Source organism: Ursus maritimus, unplaced genomic scaffold (genome assembly GCF_017311325.1).
Source record: "Ursus maritimus isolate PB19 unplaced genomic scaffold, ASM1731132v1 scaffold_12, whole genome shotgun sequence".
Lineage (NCBI taxonomy): Eukaryota > Metazoa > Chordata > Mammalia > Carnivora > Ursidae > Ursus > Ursus maritimus.
The window spans coordinates 63,591,170-63,618,246 of NW_024423564.1; the positions used below are offsets into that span (position 1 = coordinate 63,591,170).

Genomic DNA, 27,077 nt, shown 5'->3' on the forward strand with positions numbered 1-27,077 from the left:
ACAATAGAAACAATGTTGAGGCAGCTGTTGCTAATGTAACTACCACTCTAAAAGCTTTACATAATGCTTCCACCAGATTTACAGATCTGTTAAGAGGAAATGTGTTGGTTTTCCCCATTTTGCCCTTTGTATTTTCCCTTCCACATTGCACATTGATATTTCTACTAGCAAGTATATTAGTTTCCTAGGGCTCTTTTAACAATTTACCACAAACTTGGTGTCTTTAAACAGAGGATCTTCAGATCCTCTGAAGGATCTAGGGAGAATCCTTTCTTTCTTGCTTATTTCAGCTTCTGATGTCTTCTTGTCTTTGGTTTGTGGCAGTGTAACTTCAGTGTCTGCCTCCAGTTTCACATGGCCTTCTTCTCTGTGTATACTTTTTGTCTCTGTTAAGGATACAGTCATTGAATATAGGACTCATCTTTTTCCAGTACTATCTCAGTCCTTACCTTGTATCTATGAAGACCCTATTTCCAAATAAGGTCACATTTTGAGGTTATGGGTTGACATGAATTTTGTTGGCAGGCCGTTCAACCCACTGCACTAGAGTGCTGACAATTTGAGATAGCTCTTATTGGTGGAGACCTTTCTAATGATCATATTCATTCATTTGTTCAACAAACATTTAATAAACCCCAACGTTGTACCAGGGGCAGGTTTAAAGGAAGATGGATCAGATTATTTACTCTTAAGGAGCTCTCAGTGTAGTTGGAATGCAGATATAGACCTCAGTATCTATGATACAATGTGACAAGCAGGGTAATAGAAGCTTATATTCAATGCTGAATATACCTATGTATTCATCCTGTATTTGTTGTGGAGGGACCCAGGAGGGATAAGGAAAGAGTTAGGAAAGACTTAACAAAAGAGTTGACATTTGAATCTTGAAGGAAGACAAGGAAGTTACTGAGACAGAGGTAGTATCAGGTATAAAGGTACTATGGATTGAAAGAGAGTGGCTTAGGAAACTGTAGGTTCTAAAGTGCCACTGGGTCATAGTATTTGGAGGAATGAGAATGAATAATAAACTTCTGTTTTTTCACAACACTGACATCCTGATCCTGGATTGCAGTAATCCTATGAACACTGTGACAAAATACTATAATAAATTTCCAAATCCCTTTTCATGTTACTCCTTCCTGGGCAAATAGAAAAGTTGATTTTTCTATCTCTTTTGAGGTTAGATGGGGACATCCCTTCCCCCTTTCTTCCCCTTTCCCCTCCTCTCTTCCTTCCTCCTAATCTGTGGCCAATGATGGAGGCTGTATTCATATGGTGGAGTTATAATATTGGAGTGGCCTGACTCACTGAGTTACCACATGGAAGACAGGTGTCCTGGAAAGTTGCCCATATGTTCAGCAGATTTTGCATGAATGAGAAATAAACTTTCTGATTTGTTAAACCACCAGAATTGGGGTATTATTTATTACCGCAGCATAGCTTATCCTATCCAGCCATATAATGTTTTAAAACTTCCTTTAAATATCCCTCCAAATTAAAAATGGAAATGACAAAAAAATAAAATAAAAAAAATAAAAATAGAAATGACAGAGGAAGCTAGTCTCTAGTTTTACATTTTAAGTTGAAAATATATTTCAGATGTAATTGTATATTTCAAATTTACCCCCCATTTTTACAATTATATAAGTCATATGAATTCATTTTATAAAACTTATAAAAATATAGAGCAGCTATCTCTCCATCTAGTTGTAAATAAATACTGTTAATAATTTGACTTAAAAAAACCTCTCCCCCAGATTATTTTTATAAATTATTTTTAATAGTTCTTTTTAAATGTCATAAAACATTTTTACAAAGCATGAGTTTGAATGGCCTCACCATATCCTATTATGGACTGTAGTATGTAACCAGCCTTCAGTTATTATTCATTTGGTTTGTTCTGATTTTTTTTTTTAATTTTATTTATTTATTCGACAGAGATAGAGACAGCCAGCGAGAGAGGGAACACAAGCAGGGGGAGTGGGAGAGGAAGAAGCAGGCTTATAGCGGAGGAGCCTGATGTGGGGCTTGATCCCATAACGCTGAGATCACGCCCTGAGCCGAAGGCAGACGCTTAACCGCTGTGCCACCCAGGCGCCCCTTTGTTCTGATTTTTTATAATATAAACACGACAGAGAATATCCTTGTAGAAAAATCGCGTAAGAAAATTCCTTATTATTACTTCCTTAAAACAAATACCTGAGAATAGAGTCATTGCTTTAAAGGGATCTCTCTCCTTGACCCTTTTTATTGCATTTGATAGTATATCAAATTAACCTCCAGAAAGGCTTCCTCTATTTGCAAATGTAAGAAAGCCGTTTTGATGATTCTTATTAACACTGGATATTTTTGTGTACGTGCACATGTGCATGCGAGCATTTGACAGTCTGATAAGTAAGCATGTGTTGCATTGGTCATTTATATCTGTTTCCTGTGAGGTTTGTATCCGTTGTCCATTTTTTGTTACTAAAATATTTTTTAATTAGTTCTATAATTCAGTCTACTAAAGACATGGAGGTTTGTTTTTTTTTAAACGATCATGTATGTGCACCTGTTTTTTTCCTGTTTTGTCATTTGTTGTTTAAATTTATTTATGGCATTCTTGGATATCACAATTTTTATTTTCATGTGGCCAAATCTGTCAGCTTCTTTTTTATTTTTTCCTTTTTTAGTATGCTTATACTTTTTTTTTTTACTGCAAGATCAGATTAAACATAGGCATGTATTTCTCCTAGCACTGTTGTGTTTTCATATTTTTTTACATTTAACTTGTTAACCCACATAGGTTCTGTTATTGTGAAATAGCTATCTAACTTTTTTCTCAGTTAATCAGTTGTTAATTTTAGTTAATTAGGAGCATTTTTTTGTTTACGACTCCTGTATTTTCTTTGGCTTGAAATGTCACCTTTAGCGTATGTTGAATTTTTCTGTATAGTAGGGTTTCCTTTGGTCCCTTTGATTTTTGAAATCTGTTCTTGAATTAGCTTGAAGTAGTTTTCCTAAAGGTAGCTTTATAATACATACTTGTTGCATATGATCGACAAATGGTTTTTCATTACACTTCTTCTACGAAAATGTTTTGTCTTTTTCAGCTGTTTTTTTTTCTTCCAGATGGGTTTTAGAATCATTTTGTTTCAGTTCCAAAAAATATTGGTATTACTCTTGAAATTTCTTTGTTCTTATAAGGTAACTTGGGAGGAATTGGCATAATTCCAGTAGTCTTTCATTTCAGGGATAGCTTCCCATTTCTTCATATTTCCTTTTAATTTTCTTTAGTAAAATTTTAGATATTTTTATTTTAAATGAGACGAGAAGGTGTTGGAGTTGATAAATAAGACTGTGAGCCCAGGAGGAAGCTATAGTACAGGACAGCTTATCTATGTGATAAACTAGTAACAGATTTTGTTCAGATTATAAAACTTGGTTGGTAAAACTTGGAAATGTTTTATAAAAGATGTACTGGTTGCTGAAGTGGTAAATCTGAATTGATCTACGTTAGTGGTCAGTCTGAATTGATCTAATGATTGTCACAAAACTTATCAGAACAATCTTTTTTAAATGTCTCTGTGTCTTAAATGACGCCCTTGGGATCATGAGGGGAAGGTTAAACAGACTGTGTTTTATCTAAATTTCTATGATGTCGATGCAGACACCATCCGTCAGCTTACCGGGCCCTAAAAGGGACATAGTAAGGTGCCAAGGTTTGGGTAGTGCATGTGTGCTAGATTCTAATGACCAAACTATTACCACTTCTGTTATCTACAATTCTTTTCAAGCTACTAATAATGCTTTTTTTTATTTAAAATGATACATTTTTAGATTTTACTCACGTGCAAGAACAGTTTGGCTCATGAGGTTTAAACAACTGAAATGCTGGCCCTGGGTTTGTCAATAATTGGCAGCTGAGTTACAGGATGCAAGATAGCTGCCCAGATTTAGAAGAAACAAGTGGAATAGGAAAAAAGAGAAGGGTGTGTGGGTAGTTTCTTGGTTTCCTGATGTTTCCACTCAGTAGTACAAAATGCTCTGAAAGAGGAATGGACTTTTGGGAAGGGGTGTTGCCTTTAACTGCTTTTAATCCTGAGCGGCAGTCTCAATTTCCTACTTACCCTGGCACACATGCCTGTTTTCCTCTTGTGGAATGTGTTGGGGGAACACAGCAAATGGGTGTCAGCACTGTTGAGGTTAGGCTGTAATGAGGGGTCGGTTATTTGAGGGGGAATCAGTTTATGGCTTACAGCACACAATGTTAGTATTTCACAGTAGGTAACACTGCAAAAGCCAAACTGTGAGACTTGACTGAATCAGTAGGTAAAGGATAGTGCCTTTTTTGTGTATTCTGCCCCACCAGACAACAGATCTTTCTGACTGGTCTGGTTCCACTTTTCACCTTCATGTTGGAGCAGGGCTCCTTGCAGTAATGGACCTCCCTTCTTTGCTTCCTTCCATATTATGACTGTATCACACTACCTCTTTCACAGAAGTGGTTACGTGACTTTCATTACTGTGGGCAGAGTATGAGAGTTCTAGTCGCTCTACATCCTTTCCAGAACTTGATATTATCACCTATTTATTTTTATACTTCTTGAACATGTAGAGGCATTTCATTGGGGTTTTACGTCCTTGATTACTAATGGTCATTTGGGTATGCTCCTTTCTGAGTACCCATTTAAATCTCTTTCTATTGGAGTATGTGTCTTTTTCCTGTTGGTTTGCAGGAGTTCTTTATGTTTTCTGGTTAGGAGCTCTTTGCTGCATGTGTTGTAAAGATCTTCTTCCACCCTGAAGCTTGCCTTTTGCTCCTTTAATGGGGTCCTTAATGAGGAGGAAAGACTAATTTTAATGTAGCTGCATTTGTTAATCTTTTTCATTTCTTGAATTTGCTTTTTGGGTCACATGTTTTAAAGAAATCTCTGCCTAGTCCAAGCTCATAAAGATGTTCTTCTGGATGTTTTCTTTAGATGCTTTACCGTCTTTGTCTTTTACATTTAGAATTATAATTTATCTGGAGTTGATTTTTGTGGTTGTATGAGATAGGCTCAGGTGTTTTTGTTTTTGTTTTTTTGGTCATGGATATCCACTTGACTTACTATCATTTACTGAAAAGACATTCTTTCCCTGCTTCTCTGCAGTGCCATATTTATCATAAACCAAGTATTCCTACATGTGTGGATTTGTTTCTCAACTATTACAGTTCCATTTGTAAAAACTATTTGTTTTTCCTTGCTTCAATACTACCCTGTTGTATTGACTGTAAATTTAAAAAAGAATATTGATAATCTGGTGGGGGTGTAGATTTTTAAGCTTTGTCCTTTCCAAGATTGTCTTGGCTGTTCTTGATCTTTGCATATTCATATATATTTATAATCAGGTTATTAATTCATACCAAAAATCTGCCACAATTATAATTGAAATTATATTGAATTTGATAAGATGAATCTGAAAGAGAGTTAACAGTTTTACAGCATAATGTCTTCAAATCCACAAACACAGAGTATCATTCCATTCTTTGAACTTGGTTTTAATGTCTCTTAGTACACTTTTCTGTTTCTCTTTGTTGTAGTCTCATACTTTTTCATTAGATACTCTCTAGATAATTAAACTTTTGTGATAATGTTACAAATGGTGTGTTTTTAAGTTTTCATTTATTTTTTTCAATACATTGAATTTGTTTTTCTGGCATATTTCCTGCTTCAGACCTCTTGGACAGTGTCAAAAGGAATGGTACTAGAATTATTCCCATTCTTACAGATGGAGATTTCAGTGTTTAAACTAGAAGTTATGTTACTTGTAGATTTTCTGTAGCAACCCTTTATGAAGTTAAGGAAATTTCTCTCAATGCTTTTTCTTAATTTTTTCATTTTTAATTTTTTATTTATTTTTATTTATTTTTAAAGATTTTTGTTTATTTATTTGACAGAGATAGAGACAGCCAGTGAGAGAGGGAACACAAGCGGGGGAAGTGGGAGAGGAAGAAGCAGGCTCATAGCAGAGGAGCCTGATGTGGGGCTCGATCCCATAACGCCAGGATCACGCCCTGAGCCGAAGGCAGATGCTTAACCGCTGTGCCACCCAGGCGCCCCTCAATGCTATTTTTTTTTTAAATATATCTTTTAGCAGTTATAATTGGTATTGAAGTTTATTAAGTGCTTGCCCTACATAGATTGAAATGGCTATGGAAAATTTCTTCTTTATTCTGTTAATGTTGTGAATTACACTGGTTGATATTCGAATGTTATATATTATTTTTCATTTAATTCTGGATGTACTTTATTGATGTTTTATTTAGGAATTTTGCATCTGTGTTTTTGAGAGAAACTGGCATATGATTTTCTTTTCTTGTAATTGTAACATATTTGGTACCAAGCTTATTTGGCTTCATAAAGGATTGCCAGATTTAGCAAATAAAAATCCCATATATACTTACACTAAAAAAATATTTATTGCTTTTCTGAAATTCACATTTAATTTGGCATCCTGTATTTTATCTGGCAACATCACTCATAGGTCAAGTTCAGAAATGTTGTATCTCTTTTTCTAGAAAAGTTTATGTAAGATTGGTGTTTTCATCCTTAAATGTTTGGTAGAATTCATCAGGGAGGCTGTCTGTGCCTGGAATTTTGTTAGATTTAGACCTAAATATTTCATTTTTGGGGTGCTCATGTAAATGATACTGTTTTAAATTTCAAATTAGAATTGTTCATTGCTGGTATATAGGAAAGTGTGTAACTTTTATGTCATAACCTTGTGTCTTGCAAGGATATACAGTCTTTGTTTGTTATATATTCTTTATTCTTAATGTGATTATGATAGAGGTTAAACACGTACCCCTGATTTTTTAAAAACTAATGTAAATGGTTTTACTGCTTTTCAGAGCAAGGACATTAGAACAACACTTAATATCCATTTATCATTTTTTAAAGTTTTATGTATTTTGTTTTATGTTTTAATTCTGTATACATTTTAAGCCCTATAAGACATCACTATTGCTTTATACTGTCAATGTGCATTTAGATTTACTTTCTGTTTACTCTTTCGGTTGCTTTTTATTCCTTTCTGAATTTTTTTTTCCATCTCATGCCGTTTTTCTTCTGTTTGAGGACATCTTTTAGTTTTGCTTTATTGTGGGTGTATTAACAAAAAACTCTTTTCTTAAATATGTTTTCAAAATGTCTTTATCTCACCTTTTATTTTTCTTTTTTCCAAAGATTTTATTTATTTATTTGACAGAGAGAGACAGCGAGAGAGGGAACACAAGCAAGGGGAGTGGGAGAGGGAGAAGCAGGCTTCCTGCCAAGCAGGGAGCCCAATGTGGGGCTTGATCCCAGGACCCTGGGATCATAACCTGAGCCGAAGGCAGATGCTTAAAGGCTGAGCCACCCAGGTACCATCCCCCCCTTTTCTAACTTCATTTTTGAAAAGTTTTTTTTTTTTTTAACTGGAAATAACATTATAGGTCAAGAAAGTTTGTTTTTTTCATTACTTTGAAGACATTTTATTTTCTTCTGGCTTCCTTTGTTTCTGGGAAGAAAGCAGCTATTCTATTTATTTTTGCTCCTAGACAGTAAACCTTTTCCTTTTTGGCTGCTTTTAGGATTTTCTCTTTCTTTGGTTTTCAGAGACTTAATTAATATGTGCCTAGGTTTGGCTTTCTTTTCATTTATCTTGCCTGGAGTTCTTAGGGTTTATTTAATATGTCTCTTAATGTCCATCAATTTTTGGAAATGTTAGTACTGTCCCTTTTATAAAGGTTATTCTCTCTCTCTTCTAAGTCTGGAATCTAGTTACATATGTGTAATATCTTTCACTCTGTCCCATATGTCTTTTAGTCATTAGTCCATTCTTTTGTCTCTCCATGCTTCACTTGGATGATTTTCTTCTGATTTATTTCATATTCACTAATTATCTCTTTAGTTAAGTCTAATCTGACGTTAAATCCATCTACGAAGTTCTCAATTTCATTCAGTTTTTATTTCCATAATTTCACAGGTATGGGGGTCAGAAGGATGAGAGAGAATATAGGTCAGGTCCTATCAGAGAGCTCTGGTGAACATCCCAGTTTCATTTGGGATGTTGAAGGAATATACCTAAGGAATAGGGGTAAACTGAAAGTAGACCAGCACTTAGAAGAAATGAGGCCCAATTTTGAGTCACCTCAATCTTTGACTATAGTAAGATGATCTGTATTTTTGCCTAGATGTCTTCCAGGAGCAAAAACCAGTTGAACCTCAAATAGATCTCTCAGTGTTTTGTTTCTGTTGATCTACTCAGTGAAAAATAAGAAGGCATGCCATAACTAAAAATTTTACTGAAAACCTGGAGAAACAGATCCACAGGAGATCCAGACATTTCAATTACCAGTCAATTTTTTAGAAATATGTTATTACATGACATAGTGGAGAGTTTAATCAGAGGAATGGAAACAATCAAATTCACAAGTATTTATTTAGAATTCACATGGATATATTTATATGTATAAAATTTCAGACATCTGATTTTTAAAAAAGTAATCTTTGTTAATGTTTTGTGCCATAATTATAGCAGTATGAATAATTAATTCAGTATAGGTAACATACAGTGTTACATTAGTTTGGGAGAGTACACTTTGTATGATTTCAGTCCTTTGCAATTTATTGATACTTTCTGTGGCAGGCTGACTCTAAGATGGCTCCCTGTAATTCCTACCTCTGCATATTCATGCACTTGTTTAATACCCTCCCTCACTTTGAGTGGGATCTGTGATAGATCTTCCTTGACTTATGATGGGGTTGTGTTCCAATAAACCCATAGTAAGTTGAAAATGCATTTAATACACCTAATCTGCCAAACAGTATAGCTTAGCCTACCCTACCTTAACACTCTCAGAAAATTACATTAGCTTTCAGTTGGGCAAAATCATCTAACACAAGGCCTATTTTATAATAAAATGTTGAATATCTCATGTAATTTATTGAATACCATGCTGAAAGTGAAAAACAGAATGATTGTATGTGTACAGAGTGATTAAGTGTCATCACAACTTTGTGATTATATAGCTGACTGGGAGCTGCAGTTTGCTGCCACTGCCTGGCTTCACAAGAGAGTATTGTACTGCATATCACTAGCTCAGAAAAAGATCAAAATTAAAATTTGAAGTACAATTTCTACTGAATGTGTATTGCTTTTGACCATCATAAAATAAAAAAAAATTGTAAGTTGAATCATCTTAAGTTGGGGACCGTCTGTACACCAAAGTGATGAGATATCGTTTCTTTGATTAAGTTACATAGGATTTAACTTCTGTCTTGCTAGAGACTTTCTCTCTTGTTGGCTTTGATGAAGCAACTAACCGTGTTGGTGAGGAATAGTGGCAAAGAACTCCAACAGCCCAAAAGTAATGAAATTGTCCCCAAAACCATATAAATGAGCCTGGAAATGGGGAAATCCTTCCCCAGGTAAGCCTCCAGATGAGATCCCAACTCTGGTAGACACACCAGTTGCAGCCTTGTGAGACACTCTAAAGCAGAGATCCCCAGCTAAGCCATGCCTAGGTTGCTGACCAACAGAAACTATGAGATAATCAGTATTGTTTTAAACTGCTTAGTTTGTGGTAATTTGTTACACCGTAGATAGGTAATACATTGCTTAATGACCTAATTTGTGATCCAATTTGTTTATTGTTTTCTGTGTTTTTAGAAATATGTTCACTTTGCAGTTGTTGGGTGTAGTGTTTTATGTAAGTCCATTGGATCAAGTATATTAAATTGTTCAAATCTTCTAAATCTTTTCTTATTTTTGTTTGCTTGTTCTATCAATTACTGAACATGATATATTAAAATCTCCTGCTATGATTGTGGTTTTGTTAATTTTTGTGGGTGATGCTGTTCATTTGTGCGTTCTGGGCTGTATTATTAGATACATGCAAATATTAGAATTATTATAACTTCCTAGCAGACTGAACCTTTTCCCTTTTTATTTTCTTTTTCTCTAGAAATGTTTTTGGCTTTGTATTCTGTTTTGTTTAATTTTAATATAGGTACACAGTTTTCTTTTGGGTAGTGTTTTCTTGGTATATTTCTTTTTACCCTTTATTGTTAACCTTTCTGTATTACTGTATTTTAATGTGTTGCTTCATGATAATATACAGCTGGTTGATGAGTTATCTTTAACCCATATAATCTTTGCATTTCAAGCTTATCATTTTCAACAGCCAGATTTAATGTAATTACTTGTATATTTAGGGTGAAATATATGATGTTACGTGCTTTGTAGAAATGTTCTGTTTTCCCTCTTCTGTTACATTGGTTATTTTCGTTACTCCTTTGTATCCCTTTCCTCTTCCCATTTGGTAATTATATAGTCTTTAAAAATCTTCTGGCAAATTTCTTTGGAAATCAGATAATGGATATTTGACTCGTCAAACTCTAAAATGAATACATTTTAAGGATCTTACAACTGTTTATTTTCCTTACATTCCATATATATATATATATATATGTATATATATATATACACTGTTTATTTTGTTAGGTACTTTAGTTTTGTAGAAAAATTTTAAACCTCTCAAATTATTGTTGTCACTGTTTTCTGCAGTCAGTTTTCATTTAGATTTACCTACATTTCCCTCCATTTTTTTTGTTGTTTTTTCATCTTTGCCTTCAATTTGGGATCATTTTCCTTCTGCTGTAGTATATACTTTAGAGTTTGCATTAGTGCAGATCTGATGGGGGCAAACTCTTCCAGGTTTAGTTTGTCTGAAACATCTACTTTTCCCTTTCCTTTATTCTTGAAAAATGTTTTCCCTGGGTGTGGAATTACAGGTTGATCACTATTTTCCTTTAGGACATCAGTTGAAGATATCATTCCATTATCTGCTGGCCTTTTTTGTTTCTGATGGGAAGTTAGTGGCCATTCTCACTGCCATTTCTTTGATTGTAATCTGCCCTTTATCTCTGGCTTTTTTTTTTTTTTTTTTAAAGAGAAGTTAAGAGAGAGAGAGCATGGAAGCTTTGGGGGAGGGGTAGAGGGAGAAGGAGAGACAGAGAATCTTAAGCAGTTTCCATGCCCAGCACAGAGCCCTATGCGGGGCTTGATGTCACACCCCTGAGATCATGACCTGAGGCGAAATCAAGAGTCAGATGCTTAACCAACTGAGCCCCCCCAGCTGCCCCTTGCTTGTTTTATAATTAAAACAATTTTTAATTGGGGCATAATTTACAGACTATACATAATTTGTATACAGTGATATTACTTTAAGCATTCGGTTCAACTAACTGATGCATGGATATCATGTTTTATTGATGGCTTTTTCTGAATGGGAGGCATTTTGATAATGAAGTCTAGATGTTTGACTCAGACTAATCTTCAAGGGATCTTGGCCCAGTATGTCTAAAGATGTGCAGTAACTCAAACACTAGTCATGAATCTAGCTAATATCTTTAGATATTGGCCATTTCACTTTTAACTTTGGTTGGCAGGAAGTTTTCTCCTCTGCCACTTTTTCTGTCTTTAGTTTCTCAAATGCACTACGTCTTTTTCTACCTTTATAGCATTTGCACATGCGGTTTTCTCTACATCGAATATTCTTTCCCCGGTTTTTAAAATAACTGACTTCTGCGTGTCTTTTAGGTCTTAACAAATATTTAACCTCTTCGGAGGGTTTTTCTTGATCACAGATATTTCTGTCATAGCACTGTGTTCTTTTCCTCTGTATTGTTTAGTTTAGTGTATGGTTATGCTCATCATTTGCCAGTTTTCCAACTGTCTCCTGCTCTGTTCTGAGTTATTGGGTTGACCCACATAAGCTACATTCCCCCAAGATCTCTTGCCATCTGGCTTTTAGCCATCATCTTATGGCAGGCAGTGTGAAGAGAGTGGAGAGTGAGATACTAGGCTATTTCTACTCTTCTCTTCTTGATTCTGTGGAGTGTCCTGTAGTGATTCCATTTTTTGTATGTCTCTGGCTCCTTCTAGAGTTCCATCTCTTGCTGGGCAGCCTCTCTTCCATGGTCCCCATTCCTGTTAGGTGGCCTTGGCTTACAGACTCTATTAATATACTTTCTTCCTTGGTATCGCCACCCTTGTTGGGGTAGTAGGACTCCTGTTGTTGCTTATAGCTAGGTTGCCCGACACAGACTTATTGAAGTAGAATTCGCGTAACATGATTAACCATGTAAAAGTGTACAATTCAGTGGTCTTTAGTGTACTCCCAGTGTGTTGCATCTGCCAGCTCACTCTGGTTTCAGAACTTTTTCATTACCCGTAAAAACACCCAGGCCCATGAAGAAATTCTTCCCTTTCCCCCCTCCTTCCACCTCCTGGTAACCTTTAATCTACTTTCTGTCTCTGTGGGTTTTCCTATTGTGGATATATTATATAAAAGGAATTATACAATATGTAACCTTTTGTGTCAGCCTTTTTACACTCAGCATAACGTTTTCAACCTTTTTAGTTCTTCCAATATTCTTAAAAGTAGTTTTCCTTATTGAAGTCCCTCTATTGATCTGTCCGGTATTGGTTACTTTTCCTTGTTGGAAACTGATGAGATATTTATTTGTATGTTTATTGCTTATTTATTACCTGTAACATTTCATATATTCTAAGCTCCAGGTCTGATGTTTGTTTGGTATGAGAAGAACTTTTTTTTCAAAGATTTTATTTATTTGAGAGAGAGTGAGTGAGAGCAAGAGTGTGGGGGTGGGGGCAGAGGAAGAGGGATTGGCAGACTCCCTGTTGAGCAGGGAGCCTGAGGCGGGGGTGGGGGGGGTGGGGGGGGTGCAATCCCAAGACCCTGAAATCATGACCTGAGCTGAAGGCAGACACTTAACTGCCTGGTATGAGAGAAATTTTAATAGAGTGCTGAGGAATATTAGAGATCACAGAAGGATTATTAGAGGCCTTATTCAAAATGAGGAGCAATTAACCTTTATAGTTAAGTGGTCTGTCATATATACATTACTAATTGTTTTTTTACCTGCTTTTGACCAGAGTCCTGTATTAAAAAATGTTGACTATCAATTAACCAATATAAGAATCTGCTAATGTAAGTATTTTTGAAGTTTATATATTATTGATGTTTTAGGGAGGAAGCCATTTTTGGAGAATATTTATTTTAATCCTCCTTCCCCTTTTCCCTTTCTTTCTTGGCAGAAATCTTTTTTTTAATGCATTTTGTTTTACTGTGATAAAACATATGTAACATAATATTTGTCATCTTAACCATTTTTAAGTGTATAGTTCAACAGTGTTGGAAGTATTCACATTGTTGTAAACCCATCTCCAGAAATTTTTCATCTTGTAAAACTGAAACTTTATACTGATTAAATAATGACTATCTGTCTCCGCCTCCACCACCCCACCCGCCCTGACCCTGCCTGGTAACCGCCATTCTATTTTCTGTTTTTGTGAATGTGACTACTTTAGATACCTCAGATAAGTGGAATCATACAGTATTTGTGTTTTTGTGACTTGCTTATTTCACTTAGCATAATGTTCTCCAGGTTTATCCATGTTGCAGCCTTTGACAGTATTTCTTTCCTTTCTGAGGCTGAATAATATTCCATTTTATGTATATCACACATTTTTCTTACCCATTCCGTTCATCAGAAGTGATTGGGTTGCCTCCATCTCTTGGCTGTTGTGAATAATGCTTCTGTAGAAACATTACAATTTTTTTTGGATGTATACCCAGAATTGGAATTATTGGATCATATGTTAATTCTATTTTTAATTTTGAGGACGGTCTTTATTGTTTCCCATCGGAGTTACATGATTTTACAATCCCATCAACAGTGCATAAGGGGCACAAGGGCTCCAATATTTCCAAATCGTTGCCAACACTTTTTAAAATTTAATTTATTAATTTTGTGTTAGCCATCCTAATGGGTGTGAAGTGATATCTCATTGCAGTTTTGATTTGCATTTCTCTGATGATTAGTGATATTGAGGGTCTTTTCATTTGCTCATTGGCCATTACTATATCATCTTTGGAGAAATGTCTGTTCAAGTCCTTTGCCGATTTTTAAATTGAATTTTTTGATCTTTTGTTACTGAGTTGTAGGATCAGAAGTATGATTTGCAAATATTTTCTCCCATTTTATAGGTTGTTTTTTCACTCTGTTGATTGTGTCCGTTGATGCACAGAAATTTTAGTTTCGTGTATCCTTCTGCTTTGCCTACCCCCCCCCCCCCCCCCCACCTTTGGCTTTTGTTGCTCATGTTTTCAGTGTGATAGTTAGGAAATCATTGCCAGATCCAGTCTCACAAAGCTTTTCCTCTATGTTTTTCCTTAGGAGTTTTATGGTTTTGGTGACTGTGTCTCTTTCTGTTCATTCTTTTATATCTGGCACGCTGACCCCTTTCCTGATACGGGTAAACTTTGAGTACAGCAGATTGCCCGCATAATGTGGGTGGGCCTCATCCAAACAGTTGAAGGCCTAATAGAACAAAAGATTGGCCTTTCCAGAGCACGGGGGAATTCTTTAGTAGATGGCCTTCATACTTGAACTGCAACATTGGCTCTTCCTTAGGTTTTCAGCCTGCTGGCCCACCCTGTAGATTTTGGACTTACCAGCCTCCATAATTGGATATGCCAGTTCTTTAAAATAAATCCCTTTCTTCTTCTCCCTCTCCCTTTTCGTCCACACAAATACCATGTTAGTTCTGTTTCTCTGGAGAATGCTGAATAATACAAGATTATTTAGCCCAGCCCCTTTATTTTTACAGATTTGCTAACTTAAAGGCTCTAGGAGATGAAGAAATTGGCCAAGGTAAAAGAACAAGTCATTGAGAAAACCAAGTCATGAACCCAAATCTACTGACTTCCAGTCTAACACTCTTATTACCTGAAATTGCTTTGCTCAGAGCATGAAAACCAAATGGAAAAGCTCAGCTTCTCCTACTTCAAATAAAAAATAAGCATATTGGCTACTTTCCATACATTGGGTCTTATCCTGAGTAGTTTTTATCCATTTTTTTATCAATTCTCACAACCACCCTAGGAAACAAGTGTTATTATCACCTTCCATTTTGTATATCGACTTGCCTAAAATGACACATTTTGTCAATGATAGCCTTCTTATCTCAACTTAGATCTCTAACTATAGAAATGGAATTATTAATTACTGTATTGCATTCTCTGCATATATTTATTTTATTCCTGTCCCCGATGATATTAAGCAGTGAAGAAAAGATTTGGGTTGACTCAATTTTTGATTCTCATCAGCCTGGAGCCTTTTCCCTTTGTTGATTTGGCAGGATAATAAATGATTCATACTGCTTATGTTTAGGCCTTAAGTATTTGTGATCCCTTATCTTCTGTTAATTGTGATTCTTTTCTGAGTGGGAATGTCTGTGCTGTTACCTAATTATTAGTACCCAAGACATTTCCAAAGTGGACATGGATTAATTTACCATGAAATTGTGTGCCCTGGACACACGTATATTCTTTGCTGCCAGTAACTATTACTGTCTTTCCTTCTCCATCTTCCTCTCTTCTGCCTTTCATACCTTTTGGTGGTGGCAGTGGAAGGAGTGGAAGAGGGTGAGGGTAGTGGTGTGGGGAAGGTGTTAGAGTTTTTAAACAATGTGTCAATCAGATGGTAGTTATTCAGTTACGGATCAACAGTTCAGAATTGGAAAGAACCTGAATTTTAATTGTGCTGACCTTGTACACATTGCTCAAATTTATTGAGCTTGAGGAATTGTCCTGCAAGTCTATTGTATAGTAGATTGAGAACAATTTTGGTTTGTCTTTCCTTAGATATTTGGAGCACTAGGTCTATAGCTTTCCTTCTGTCTTCTAGAAATCACTCAGCTCTAAGTGCTATGGTGAATGCAAAGAAGTAATTCATGGCTCTTGCCTATGTGAGCTTAGGCTCTATTTGAGGACAAAAAACAGAAAGGTGGGGAAAAAAGCATAATTATTATAAGACAAAACATGTGGAAACTAAGTGTCTTCAAGTAGGTTTAGGCAATAGAAATTGAGAGAGTGTGAGAATGATTGAGAATGCTGGGGGATGGAAGAGAGACTTGAGTTGGGCCTTGTGACTATTGGCTGGAGTGGATGGAGCTGTTTTTAAAATAAAAATAATTTATTGTAAATGTCTAAATAGAAGATGATTCTCATTTTCTCAGTGACAAGATAATGAAAATATTTTGATCAGCCTGAATATGTAAACTTTTTTTAAGCTTGTATAAGAAATAGACATTAAGTTTAGCTCCTTAAGTTATACCTACAGATTTAAAATTATATAAAATATTGCGTTAAAGTATTACCTTTTTTATACTTCGTGAAACATTATTCAAACCTTTCACATGCATTTTAAACATTAGCGTCTTCTTTACTAACCAGAGTTAGTCTCCCAATTTTTCAGAGCACATGATCTTAATTTTTGTTTAAGTGGGTTGAGATAGAGCATTTAAAAAAATCTCTATTTTAATCTCGAGTCACAAGAACTCTTTTGCTATTCATGAGCTCTACCATGAAACCCTTTCAAACCCAGTCTTTAACAGGCTTATTTATAGTGGCACCTAAAGTTTTAATTGTGAAATTATTATCCCCCCCATTAGAAAATCTGTGCTGAAGTTCTTTGCCATCTTTTTAAGCTGATCGCATCAGGGAGCCTGTTTTCAGTATCCAAAACTAGTGTTGCCTGAAGTTGTTTTAGACTCTATGTCTTCTGTAAACAGTTTTTTCTTCTTCAAAAATAAAATAGTTTGAAGGACTCAGAATAGTTTGAAGGACTCAACTTCTTTTTTCCTTTGGGACAGTTTTGGGAAAAGAACTTTGCCATATATGCAGTAGCATCATCTAAAGTGGATCAAAGTATTACAAGTGAACAAGTGAGTGAGGTGAAGGATATGGCTGAAGTGGGATGGAGAGTCTAGAACAGTGTATATAGACACATCCAATTTAGATGTACTACCCTTATGTGGGTATTTGAATTTAAATTAAATGATTAATTTAATGATTATGTTAATCATTAAATTATAATTCAGTTCTTGGTCACACTGGCTATACTTCAAGTGATCAATAGCCACATGGGGCTAGTGGCTAGTGTATTATACAATGCAGATATAAATTATTTCTATCATTGCAGAAAGTTCTTTTGGGTAGCTGTAGTCTGGAAAGTGTTCTATAACCTTAGGAATTTAATGTCGTTCATTTCTAGGAATGATCATATTGATGGTAATAAGTCAAACTTCTCCCCTTACCCAAAATTGCTCACCCCAACCAACACCTTCCCTTCACCCATACAGACACAGATCAAAGATACATTAATATCTCAGTTTCTAAAATAAAGTTAGTGATCCAAGGATATTAGTATTGTTAATAAATATAAGTATTATTAGTAGAGATTTATACTGTGTTCATCTGAAACAGAAGGTGTACCCTTTCATCTATGTTGTTGTCAAGGAAAAAAAACCCCAAATTGCTTTGTGGTGAAAAGATCGGGACTTCTGGGAGTCAGAGAGGCCTGAATTTGAACGTTACCCTGTATGATCTTGGATAAACCACTTATTCTCTCAGAATATCATTTTCTTCATCATGCTTGCTTCATAGAGTGAGGATTAAATGAGACATGTAATGATGTGTAATTTATTTTACATAGTTCTTTGCACATGACAGATGCTTCCTTCCCTCTTCATTCAGTCCCAAAAGAAATCTGAAGAATATTAATTCACTTAGCACTTCCATTCATAAATTCACCAGAAGGTATTTATTGAGCATTTCTTTTCAGTGGTAGGAATATATCAGTGAACCAAAACAGGTAAGAATCTCTGTCTTTCAATGGTGCTTACATTTTCATAGGAGGAGACAGACAATAAATGATATAAATAACATAGTGTGTTAGAAAGTGATCATTTCTTTTTTTCTTTGAATTTTATTTATTTATTTGAGAGAGAGAGAGAGACAGAGTGAAAGAGAGCACGAGTGGGGTCAGGGGCAGAGGGAGAAGCAGACTCCCTGCTGAGCAGGGAGCCTGATGCAGAACTCCAGGATCATGACGTGAGCCAAAGGCAGTCGCTTAACCGACTGAGCCACCCAGGCACCCCAGAAAATGATCATTTCTCAGGAAAAAAAAAAACCCCAAAAAACAAAACAGGGAAGGAGGATAAACGTGTGTTGGGCAGAACTCTGTAGTTTTCTGGAAAAAGTGGGCAGGTGACAATTGAATAAAGACCTGGAGGAAGGGGGTTAGTGAATGAACCATGTATCTGGGGGCAGGACCATTTCAGGCGGGGGGCAGGGGGGAATAGTAAGCACAAATACTGTGAAGTGGGAAATCAGGCTTCCATTTTCCAGGAACATCAAAAAGACAAGTGTGGCTCAGGAAAGGAGGAAGAGGTGAAGTTACAGATTATAGGAGAGAGGGAGAAATAAGGCATATTAAGGATGTTGTCTTTTATCTCAGAGTAAAAAACAGAAGATTTTGAGTAGAGGATTGACATAGTCTGACTTAATTTTAATAGCTTCATTTAATAGCTTCATTATGGCCACACTGAAGATGAGCAAGGGCAATGCAAGGAAATCAGGAGGCTACTGCAATAATAAAGGAGAGAGAAGATGGAGGCTTCACATTGCACCTAATAGTGCAATGTGATTGACTTCTGAATGTGTTTTAACATTTCAGCTGTCAGAACTTGTGAATAAATGGGAAGGAGGAAGTCAAGGACAACACCAAGGTTTTTGCCTGGATCAGCTAGGGGAATGGTGTTATCATTTATTGAGATAGAGACACTTTCTGTATTCTACTTAATGTATTCTTATCTTCTTCTTCCTTGATTCCCAACGTTTGGGGCTGTTTTGTTCATGTGTTATCCACAATACCTAGCATCTTTCTTTTCTTTTCTTTTCTTTTCTTTTCTTTTCTTTTCTTTTCTTTTCTTTCTTTCTTTCTAAAATTAGTACAGAGTAATTGCAGCCTACTTTCCTGAATTAAATTGATTTTAGATGTTCCATCAACCCCAAAATGGAGACAACTATATTTAGGACTGCTAATAACAAGGAAGAGTGTTTTCCTTATGTTGCTGCTTGTAACATAAAGCAGATCTGGCTTGTTGGGTTCCAAACTTTAATACTGCAGAATGCCTCCAAAGAGCCTTCATACTGCTAACCTTCAGACATGTCTATCTTTTTTAGTTTTTTAGTTTATAATCTGAATCTGGAAAAGGCAGATTAGTTGACATTTTCCCCTTTCTCTTTTTACATTCATTGACTAAAGCAGGAGGGAATTATTTTATACTAAGTGGAAGAGAGGGGGCTGAGTAGGTCTTTATGTGATGCTAACCAAAGTCTAAGTGCCACCATGTTTCCTCAGGAGGGGCATAGAACCTGGGGAAGGGAAATAAGTGACTGTCACAGAAACCACCTTTCCTAATTTTTGCTTTTAGTAATGAGATTTTGGTTGCCAGTTCCTTTTGATCCTAGCTGTATGGTTTTCCCAGTTTACTGTTTGGTTTTTCATCCATAGATATTTACTTGACAAGGGTAAATCTCTCAGGTACCATTATTAATCTTAGGATCAGCCTCGTATTTCTTTGTCCTTAATTTGGTCTGCACCACTCCTCATGCTGCGTGTTGAGCTATTTTGATAGTGATATCTACTTGGAAGGACTCAGTGAACATTTTTTACATTTGACTAAAAACAGATTGTGGATGGTTATATTTCTTAAATTGTTCAGCTGTTTTCTTTCCCTGACGGGGAAAAAAAATCAAATTAGAACTTATTAAAACTAAATATTTGGCTGTTAGGAGCTCTTTTAGGGTTTCCAGTTGTAATTCTTTTCAACTAAAAATAAACAGCAATAGAGTGACTAAAAAAAACAGGTTAAAAATTTAAGTTTGGGATTGTAAGTCTACTCACTTTTCTTGTACTTTGGTTTCATCATTTTATCTGTAAGTGATAGAGTATTTTGATGATGTAGACCATTATTTAAATAGTGAAGAGAGAAAACATCTCCAGAAATAAGTTGTCTGCAAAAGGTAAGTGTTGTGAATGGAAAAATTTCTATTTTTTTATTGTGTCCATTCCTTGCTTTCAAAATTTTGTTATTAAAACCTATTTGTGATTTTAAACAAGAATAAATCTTAGTATGACAAACATGGGTGGATCTAGAGGATATAATGCTAAGTGAAATAAACAATAATGTCAGAGAAAGACAAATACCATATGATTTCAGTTATTGTGCAATTTAAGAAACAAAACAGAAAAAAAGAGAAACAAAAAAAGCAGACTCAAATATAGAGAATACACTGGTATTTATCAGTGGGAAGGTGGGGGGGGATATAGAGTATACTTACTGTGATGAGCACTGATTAATGTATAGAATGTTACATGAACCATATTGTACACCTGAAACTAATATAACATTGTACGTTAATTATACTGGAATTAAAAAAAAAGTAAAAATAATCTTGGTATGATGAAGTTAGAATAAAAGCAGTTCACCTTTATTGAGTATTTTACTACGTATCAAATACCATTTAAGCACTTAGTATGTGTTAACAAGTTTCATAAAATCCCAGTGGTTCAAGTAGGGTTCTCACTCCCATTTTACTGATGAGAGAACTGAGAGAGAACTTTCTCAAGATTATACAACTGTAAATGATGGAGCTAGAAAACAATGGCTTTCTGGCTTAAGAGCCTCACTTTGAGCATATTTAATAATATGAGTTTCTGAAGGATCTATGCCTTTAGATAACTTCTATACCTATATCTATGCCTTTAAGTAACTTCTAAAATAATAAATGGTTTAGAGGGAATTAATAGATTGTATATGTAATGTCAAAATAAAGGATTTTATATAGATATCTAAAATATTTACAGTTATTCCCAAACCTGGCTGTGCATAACAATTACTTGAAGAGTTTGTGAGGGAAAAAAAAAATCTGGACCTCATTCTAGACTACCTGAATTTGAATCACTAGGAGCAGAATTTCAATATATCTGTCTTTCTAGGGCAGCATGGAGGCAGACGTTTATGCACCAGTGGTATATAATAAATAACAAAATAGACTAAAACAAAAACAATATATGATGAGGATGAATAATTTCGGTGGCTAACATTTTTAGAGTACTTTCGTGTTATCTCGTTTAATCCTCATAACAAACAACCTTGTAAATGAAGTTGGTATGATTACTGCCAGTTTGTAGATGGGGAAACTAAATCTTAGAGTAGTCCAGTTAACATGGCCAAAGTCACACAGGTAATAAACACATGCTAGAACTAGGATTTGAAAACAGATCTGCCAGACTACAGGACACAGAACATTCTATGGTTGACCCCGTTAAATTACAGTTGATTATAGTAGATCAGAGAGAACTAAGTACTGAATATGAGTTGTTATTATAGGTTTTTTTTTGCTTAAAAAAAAGATATAAAAAGAGTATATAAAAATTAATGTTTGTATGCCATCTCCTTTTTATCTATTTTCTATTAATGACAGTAAATCATCATAGTTGGTGAATTCCTTAAGGGCCAGTTTCACTTTTAAAAATTTGGTTAATGCATATATGTACCGTAACTGAGATTTGTATTGAGGCTCAGATGTCTATATATATCTCCTCCTACTTCTCTGATACTTCTGTTTAATATTTTCTCTGATTTTATTTTTCCTACTTACTCCTTGAATGTTGACATTCCAAAGGTTCCATCATGAGGCTTTTCTTTGTTCACACTGTCCCTCATTTCAGATAAACTTAATCCACTCCTAAGACTTTTGCAAAGACTTTTAAAAATATGGTTTTATAACACATAACATGAAATGTATCATCTTAATCATTTTGAAGTATATAGTTCCGTAGTGTTAAATATATTCACATTGTTGTGAAACAGACCTCCAGAATGTTTTCATCTTGCCAGACTGAAACTCTATACCCATTAATCTACATCTTTGCCTTTTTCCCTCCTCCCAGCTCCTGGTAACTACCATTCTACTTTCTGTTTCTATGAATTTCACTATTCTAGTTGCTTCGTATGAGTAGAATCATACGGTATTTGTCACTTTTTGACATTTGACATTTTTTAGCTTATTTCACTTACCATAATGTCCTCAAGATTTATCCATGTTAATAGCCTGTGATGGTATTTCCTTCTTTTTTAAAAGCTGAATACTATCCCATTGTATGTATATACCACATTTTCTTTATCCATTGCTATTGATGGGCATTTGGGTTGCTTCTACCTCTTGGCTTTTGTGAATTGTGCTGCTGTGAATATTGGTATACAAACATCTCTGAGACCCTGATTTCAGTGATTTTGGATACATACCCAGAAGTGAGACTGCTGGATCATTTGATAGTTCTATTTTTTCCAAATAGGTTTTTTTTTTTTGTTTTTTTTTGTTTTTTTTGTTTTTTTTTAAGAAAGAGCATGTGGGGTAGAGAGGGGCAGAAGGAGAGGGACAGAGAGTCTTAAGCAGGCTCCACGCTCAGTGCGGAGCCTGATGTTGGACTTGATCTCACGACCCTGAGATCATGAACTGAACCAAAATAGTCAGATGCTTAACTGACTGAGCCACCACGTGCCCCTTTCCAAATACTTTTTAAAGTAGATGACCCATGACTCCAAACTTGGTATCTTGAACTCACACATTTTAGTTTCTTAAGAGTCCGTACAGAGATGTTCTTGGACTTCTCTGTATGATGTCCCATGTGTACTTCAAAATCAACATGCCTAAAACTGAAGGCCTCAGATCTTACTGTCCTCACCAGCCTGTCCCTTTGCTCATGTTCTTGGGTTCATGGCATACATTCATTTATTCGTTCATATATTCAGCATGTGTTAACTCACTCTGCCTAGGGATGAGGCACTGTTGGTGTTGAGGACACATCAATGAACACAATAAAGTCATTTGGATCTCACATTCTAGTGAGGGAAGACAGATAACAAACAAGGAAACAAATAAATAGGTAGAGTGTCATGGCTAGAGGAGTTCTCTTTTAGATAGGATGGCTAGGGAAAGTCTCTCTGAGATGACCTTTGAGTAGAACCCTTACTGAAGTGAGGGAGTGAGATATGTAGATATCTAAAGGAAGAACATTGCAGGCAGAGGGAAGAATAAGTATAAGGGGTTTAATGTGGGAACATATTTCACTTGTTCAAGAAATTGTAAGGAAATCTGAGCAACTAGAATAAGTGAACCTCAGGGATAGTGGAAGAAGATGATGTTGGAGAAGGAGCCGGAGCCAGCTAATGCAGTCTTTAAGATCAGAATGAGGTCTTTGACCTTCACTCTGATGATATGGGAAGGCATTAGAGTAGGGAAAGGCTTTTGACTTGACGTTTGTAAGTATCATGCTGGCTGAACAGGCCGTAAGCAAGTGGGGCCAAGACAGAAGCAGGGAGACCAGTTTCGAGACTATTGAAATACCAATCCAGAGGAGAGATGATGATTTAGACTGGGGGGTGGGTAATAGAAAAGATTGGCCAGATTCTACATTTTGGAGGTAGAATAAAGAATTTCTCATAGGTCAGATGAGGATGACTATATGATTTTTGACTTGTGCTATGGAATCTTTGGAATTGCTTGCCAGTTATGATGATTGGGAGGACTGGAGCAGGAACGGCCTATTCAGTCACCCAAGCCAGAAGCCTGGGCATCATTCTCAACAATTTTCTCTTTCAATTCGTATTTCACAGTGCTGACCAAATGATGTTCCTGAAAAGCAAATTTCAGTTGCAACAGTTGCCTGCCCATTATCTTCAGGTTAAGTAAAACTTTTAATGCCTGTATTTATACTGCTTCTCATAATCTAACTCTTGCTTACCTTTCCAGCTAGCTCCTCATTGCTTCCTGACCTAAACCTTTGCTGAAGCCACACAAAACTACTTTCTACTTCCTGAACAGATTTACTGGGGAAAAAAAAGTTTTTTTTTTCTTCTCCCTGACTGCTCTTACTCAGCTTTTTACCCCAGAAGAGCTCTGCTTTAACACTTGGTTCAAATATCACCCCTTCTTCCCAGCTTTTTTTCCTGGCATTCAAATCACTTCCACTCTTTTGGCTTCATATAATATCTTATATATTCATCTATTGAAGTTTATAATAAATGGAAGGAAGAGTCATCAGCTTTTGAGTCATACAGTAGAGTACTTTGAAGAAGACTTAGAAAAGGGTTGTCATAATGATTAACATATTTGGAAAGTAGGATTTTCTTTCTGCCCAGAAAGAGGAGAAAATGGTGTTAAGCATCTTTTTGAGGCCTCATTGGCTTCCCACCATAATCTTATTGTCTTTCTTTAGAACTCTACAATTTCGTTTGGACCCCAAATCTACTACTTTTGTTTCTCTGACCTTTTACTTGTGTAACTGAGAAAGTTTCATCCCAAAATGGACCCTTTTCTTTTGACTCATTTGATAACATAATACTAATGAGGTCTGTGAAATAATAGAAAAAATATATATTGGTCTCTGTCCCCCAGTTCCTGGCACAGAGCTTCTAAAACCCTTATAATTTCTTAAGTGATAAGAATCTAGTGGTGTCTTTTGTTCTAATATTTGGTTTTTGACCTTGGTTCCTGATGTAGAACTCCTAAATCCCTTGGAATTTCCTGGGTGATAGGAGTGTCTTTTGTTCTGTTGAGGAGACTTTTGGCTCCTGGATAGCTTCAGGATGGGGGACTGATCTCCAGAAAGACCAAACCAATTAGAAACTTGGAACTATCATTCCTACCATCCTCCAGGAGGGGGAGAAGGACTAGAGATTGAATTAGTGATTGTTCATGACTATGTAATGAAGCCTCCATAAAAATCCCAATAATACAGGTTGGGAAGCTTCCAGATTGTTGAATGCATGAAGATGTAGGGAGGGAGAGTGTGCGCAGAGAGAGCATGGAAGCTCAGCATGCCTTCCTACATGCCTTTCTCCAGGCATCTCTTCCATCTGGCTGTTCCTGAGTTATATCCTTTTATAATAAGCCAGCAATCTAATAAGTAAAATGTTTTCCTCAGTTTTTTGAGCCACTCTAGCAAATTAGTTGAATTGCTAACCAGTAGGTTTATAACCAGTAGGTCAGAAGCACAGATTTATAACCAGTAGGTCAGAAGCACAGATAACAGCCTGGACATGTACTTAGCATCTGAGGGGGGAGTAGGCTTGTGGGACTCAGCCCTTAACTTGTGGGATCTAATGCTGTCTCTAGGTAGATAGTGTCAGAATTGAGTTAAATTGTAGGACACCCAGCTGGTGTTGCAGAATTGGTTGAGATGTAGAAAACTCACACATCTGATGTTAGGGGAAATAGTGTTGTTCGTAGTAGAGTATTGAGAGTAGAGGAGACACACAGGATAGTGTTTTATCCCCACACAAGGTAAAGGGTGAAAATTCTACAATTCATGGCTGTAGAATGATAGGCTCAGAACTTCTCATTGGCCCTACTCGGGGCAAAAACTTGAGGGGAGGATGATTTTGTGAATTTAGCATGGATACTTAAATCTACTACTTGTGTTGTTTCCTCAGTGCCCAGATTAGTTCCAGGTGAGTAACTATAAATATTTGTTGGATGGGTTAATGTTGGAATGAATGAATGAAATATTCAGATGAATGAACGAGATGCATGAGTGCTATGTAAGTACAACACAACGGAAAATCATTGAGACTTTTAAAACAAACCAAGAAACAGACTCTTAACTATAGTGAACAAGCTGATGGTTACCAGAGGGGAGGTTGGTGGGGGGATGGGTTAAGTAGGTGATGGGGATTAAGGAGGGCACTTGTGATGAGCACTGGGTGGTGTAAGTGTTAAATCACTAAGTTGTACACTGAAGCTAATATTACACTGTATGTTAACTAACTGGAATTTAAGAACTTTAAAAAAAGAAAAATCATTGAGAAAAAGGTGGTTGAGTCAGTTAAATTTTCTTGAAGAAAATGTTTCACATCTGGGTCTTCAACTCCATTAGGCAACAATAGGCATTCCTTCCTTCATGATCCTATATTGTCTTTCATATTATAATTAGTTGTTTCTGTAACTGCCTGTCCTGGGAGGAACATGTCTTGTCATTTTTGTTTTCCCTCTGGTCCTGAAACACTGTGTTCAGTGAATAAAAGAATGAATGAATTTCAACTGGTGGAAAAGAGGATGTTCTGTATAAAGGATCAGTATAATTGGAGGAGAGAAAGTATGGGTTTGTTGGAAGAATTCACTTGATGGCATTCACTTGTGAATGCTAAAAAACTGGTACTTTGTGGGTCCAAAGTTTATTTTTTAGGTATTTTGGAAGTGTTTGACTCTGACATACAATAGAGTAATAATTGAACAAAAGTATACTAATTTAGAAAGTATTTTTCTATATTTTAAGTATTTTCCAGGAGATGGAAAAAAATGGTTACTGGACACAACAAAGTCAATGTTACTGGAGTGCCTGGGTGACTCAGTCAGTTAAGTGTCTAACCCTTGATTTTGGCTTAGGTCATGATCTCAGGGTCTTGAGATCAAGCCCTGCATCAGGCTCTGTGCTGGGGATGGAACCTGCTTAAGATTCTTTGTCTCCTTCTCCCTTTACCCCTCCCCCCTCCTTCTCTGGGGCCCGGGGGGGGGGGGGAGCCAGTATTACAATAATTATTATTTTCCTAGTTCACAGGCTTTCCAAACATGTGGGGTATGTAGACTTGCCTATACTTTTGATTCTATCAACTAATAATATATATGATTTTATATAATATATATGATTATATATATATATATAATGAAAATGCGTTTATCATTTCTGTTTTCATAAGATTCTAAATATTTTCTTTTTCTATTTGTTTATAAATTCTTACAACTTAAATGTATTAAGTGTTTAGTTTTACTGATCTGTAATCCGTAATCTGGAAATTGGCCAGGTAAGGAGGCAGCTAATAAGAATAAAGGTAATGATATGGGGTGCCTAGGTGGCTCAGTTGGTTAAGCGGCTGCCTTCTGCTCAGGTCATGATCCTGGAGTTTGGGGATTGAGCCCCACTTTGGGCTGTCTGCTCAGTGGAGAGTCTGCTTCTCTCTCTTCCCTTGCCCCAGCCCCCCCGCTCGTGTTCTCTCTCTCGCTCACTCTCTCACTCTCTCAAATAAATAAATAAAAATCTAAAAAAAATAAAAATAAAAAAAAATAAATA

At 36.0% G+C, this 27,077-nt stretch overlaps 1 protein-coding gene across 4 annotated transcripts in view; it reads left to right on the forward strand.

Moving 5' to 3' along the window:
• FAF1 (Fas associated factor 1) overlaps positions 1 to 27,077 on the forward strand; it is a 484,187-nt gene that overhangs the window by 113,252 nt on the left and 343,858 nt on the right. Inside the window, exon 3 of one of the 4 annotated variants that reach the window (XM_040627323.1) lies at positions 23,626 to 23,692. The exons of the other annotated variants lie outside the window; for them this stretch is intronic. Coding sequence (XP_040483257.1) covers positions 23,636 to 23,692 — 57 coding nt within the window. The 5' untranslated portion in view covers positions 23,626 to 23,635. The remainder of the gene's footprint in view (positions 1 to 23,625; positions 23,693 to 27,077) is intronic. 4 annotated transcript variants of the gene reach the window in all.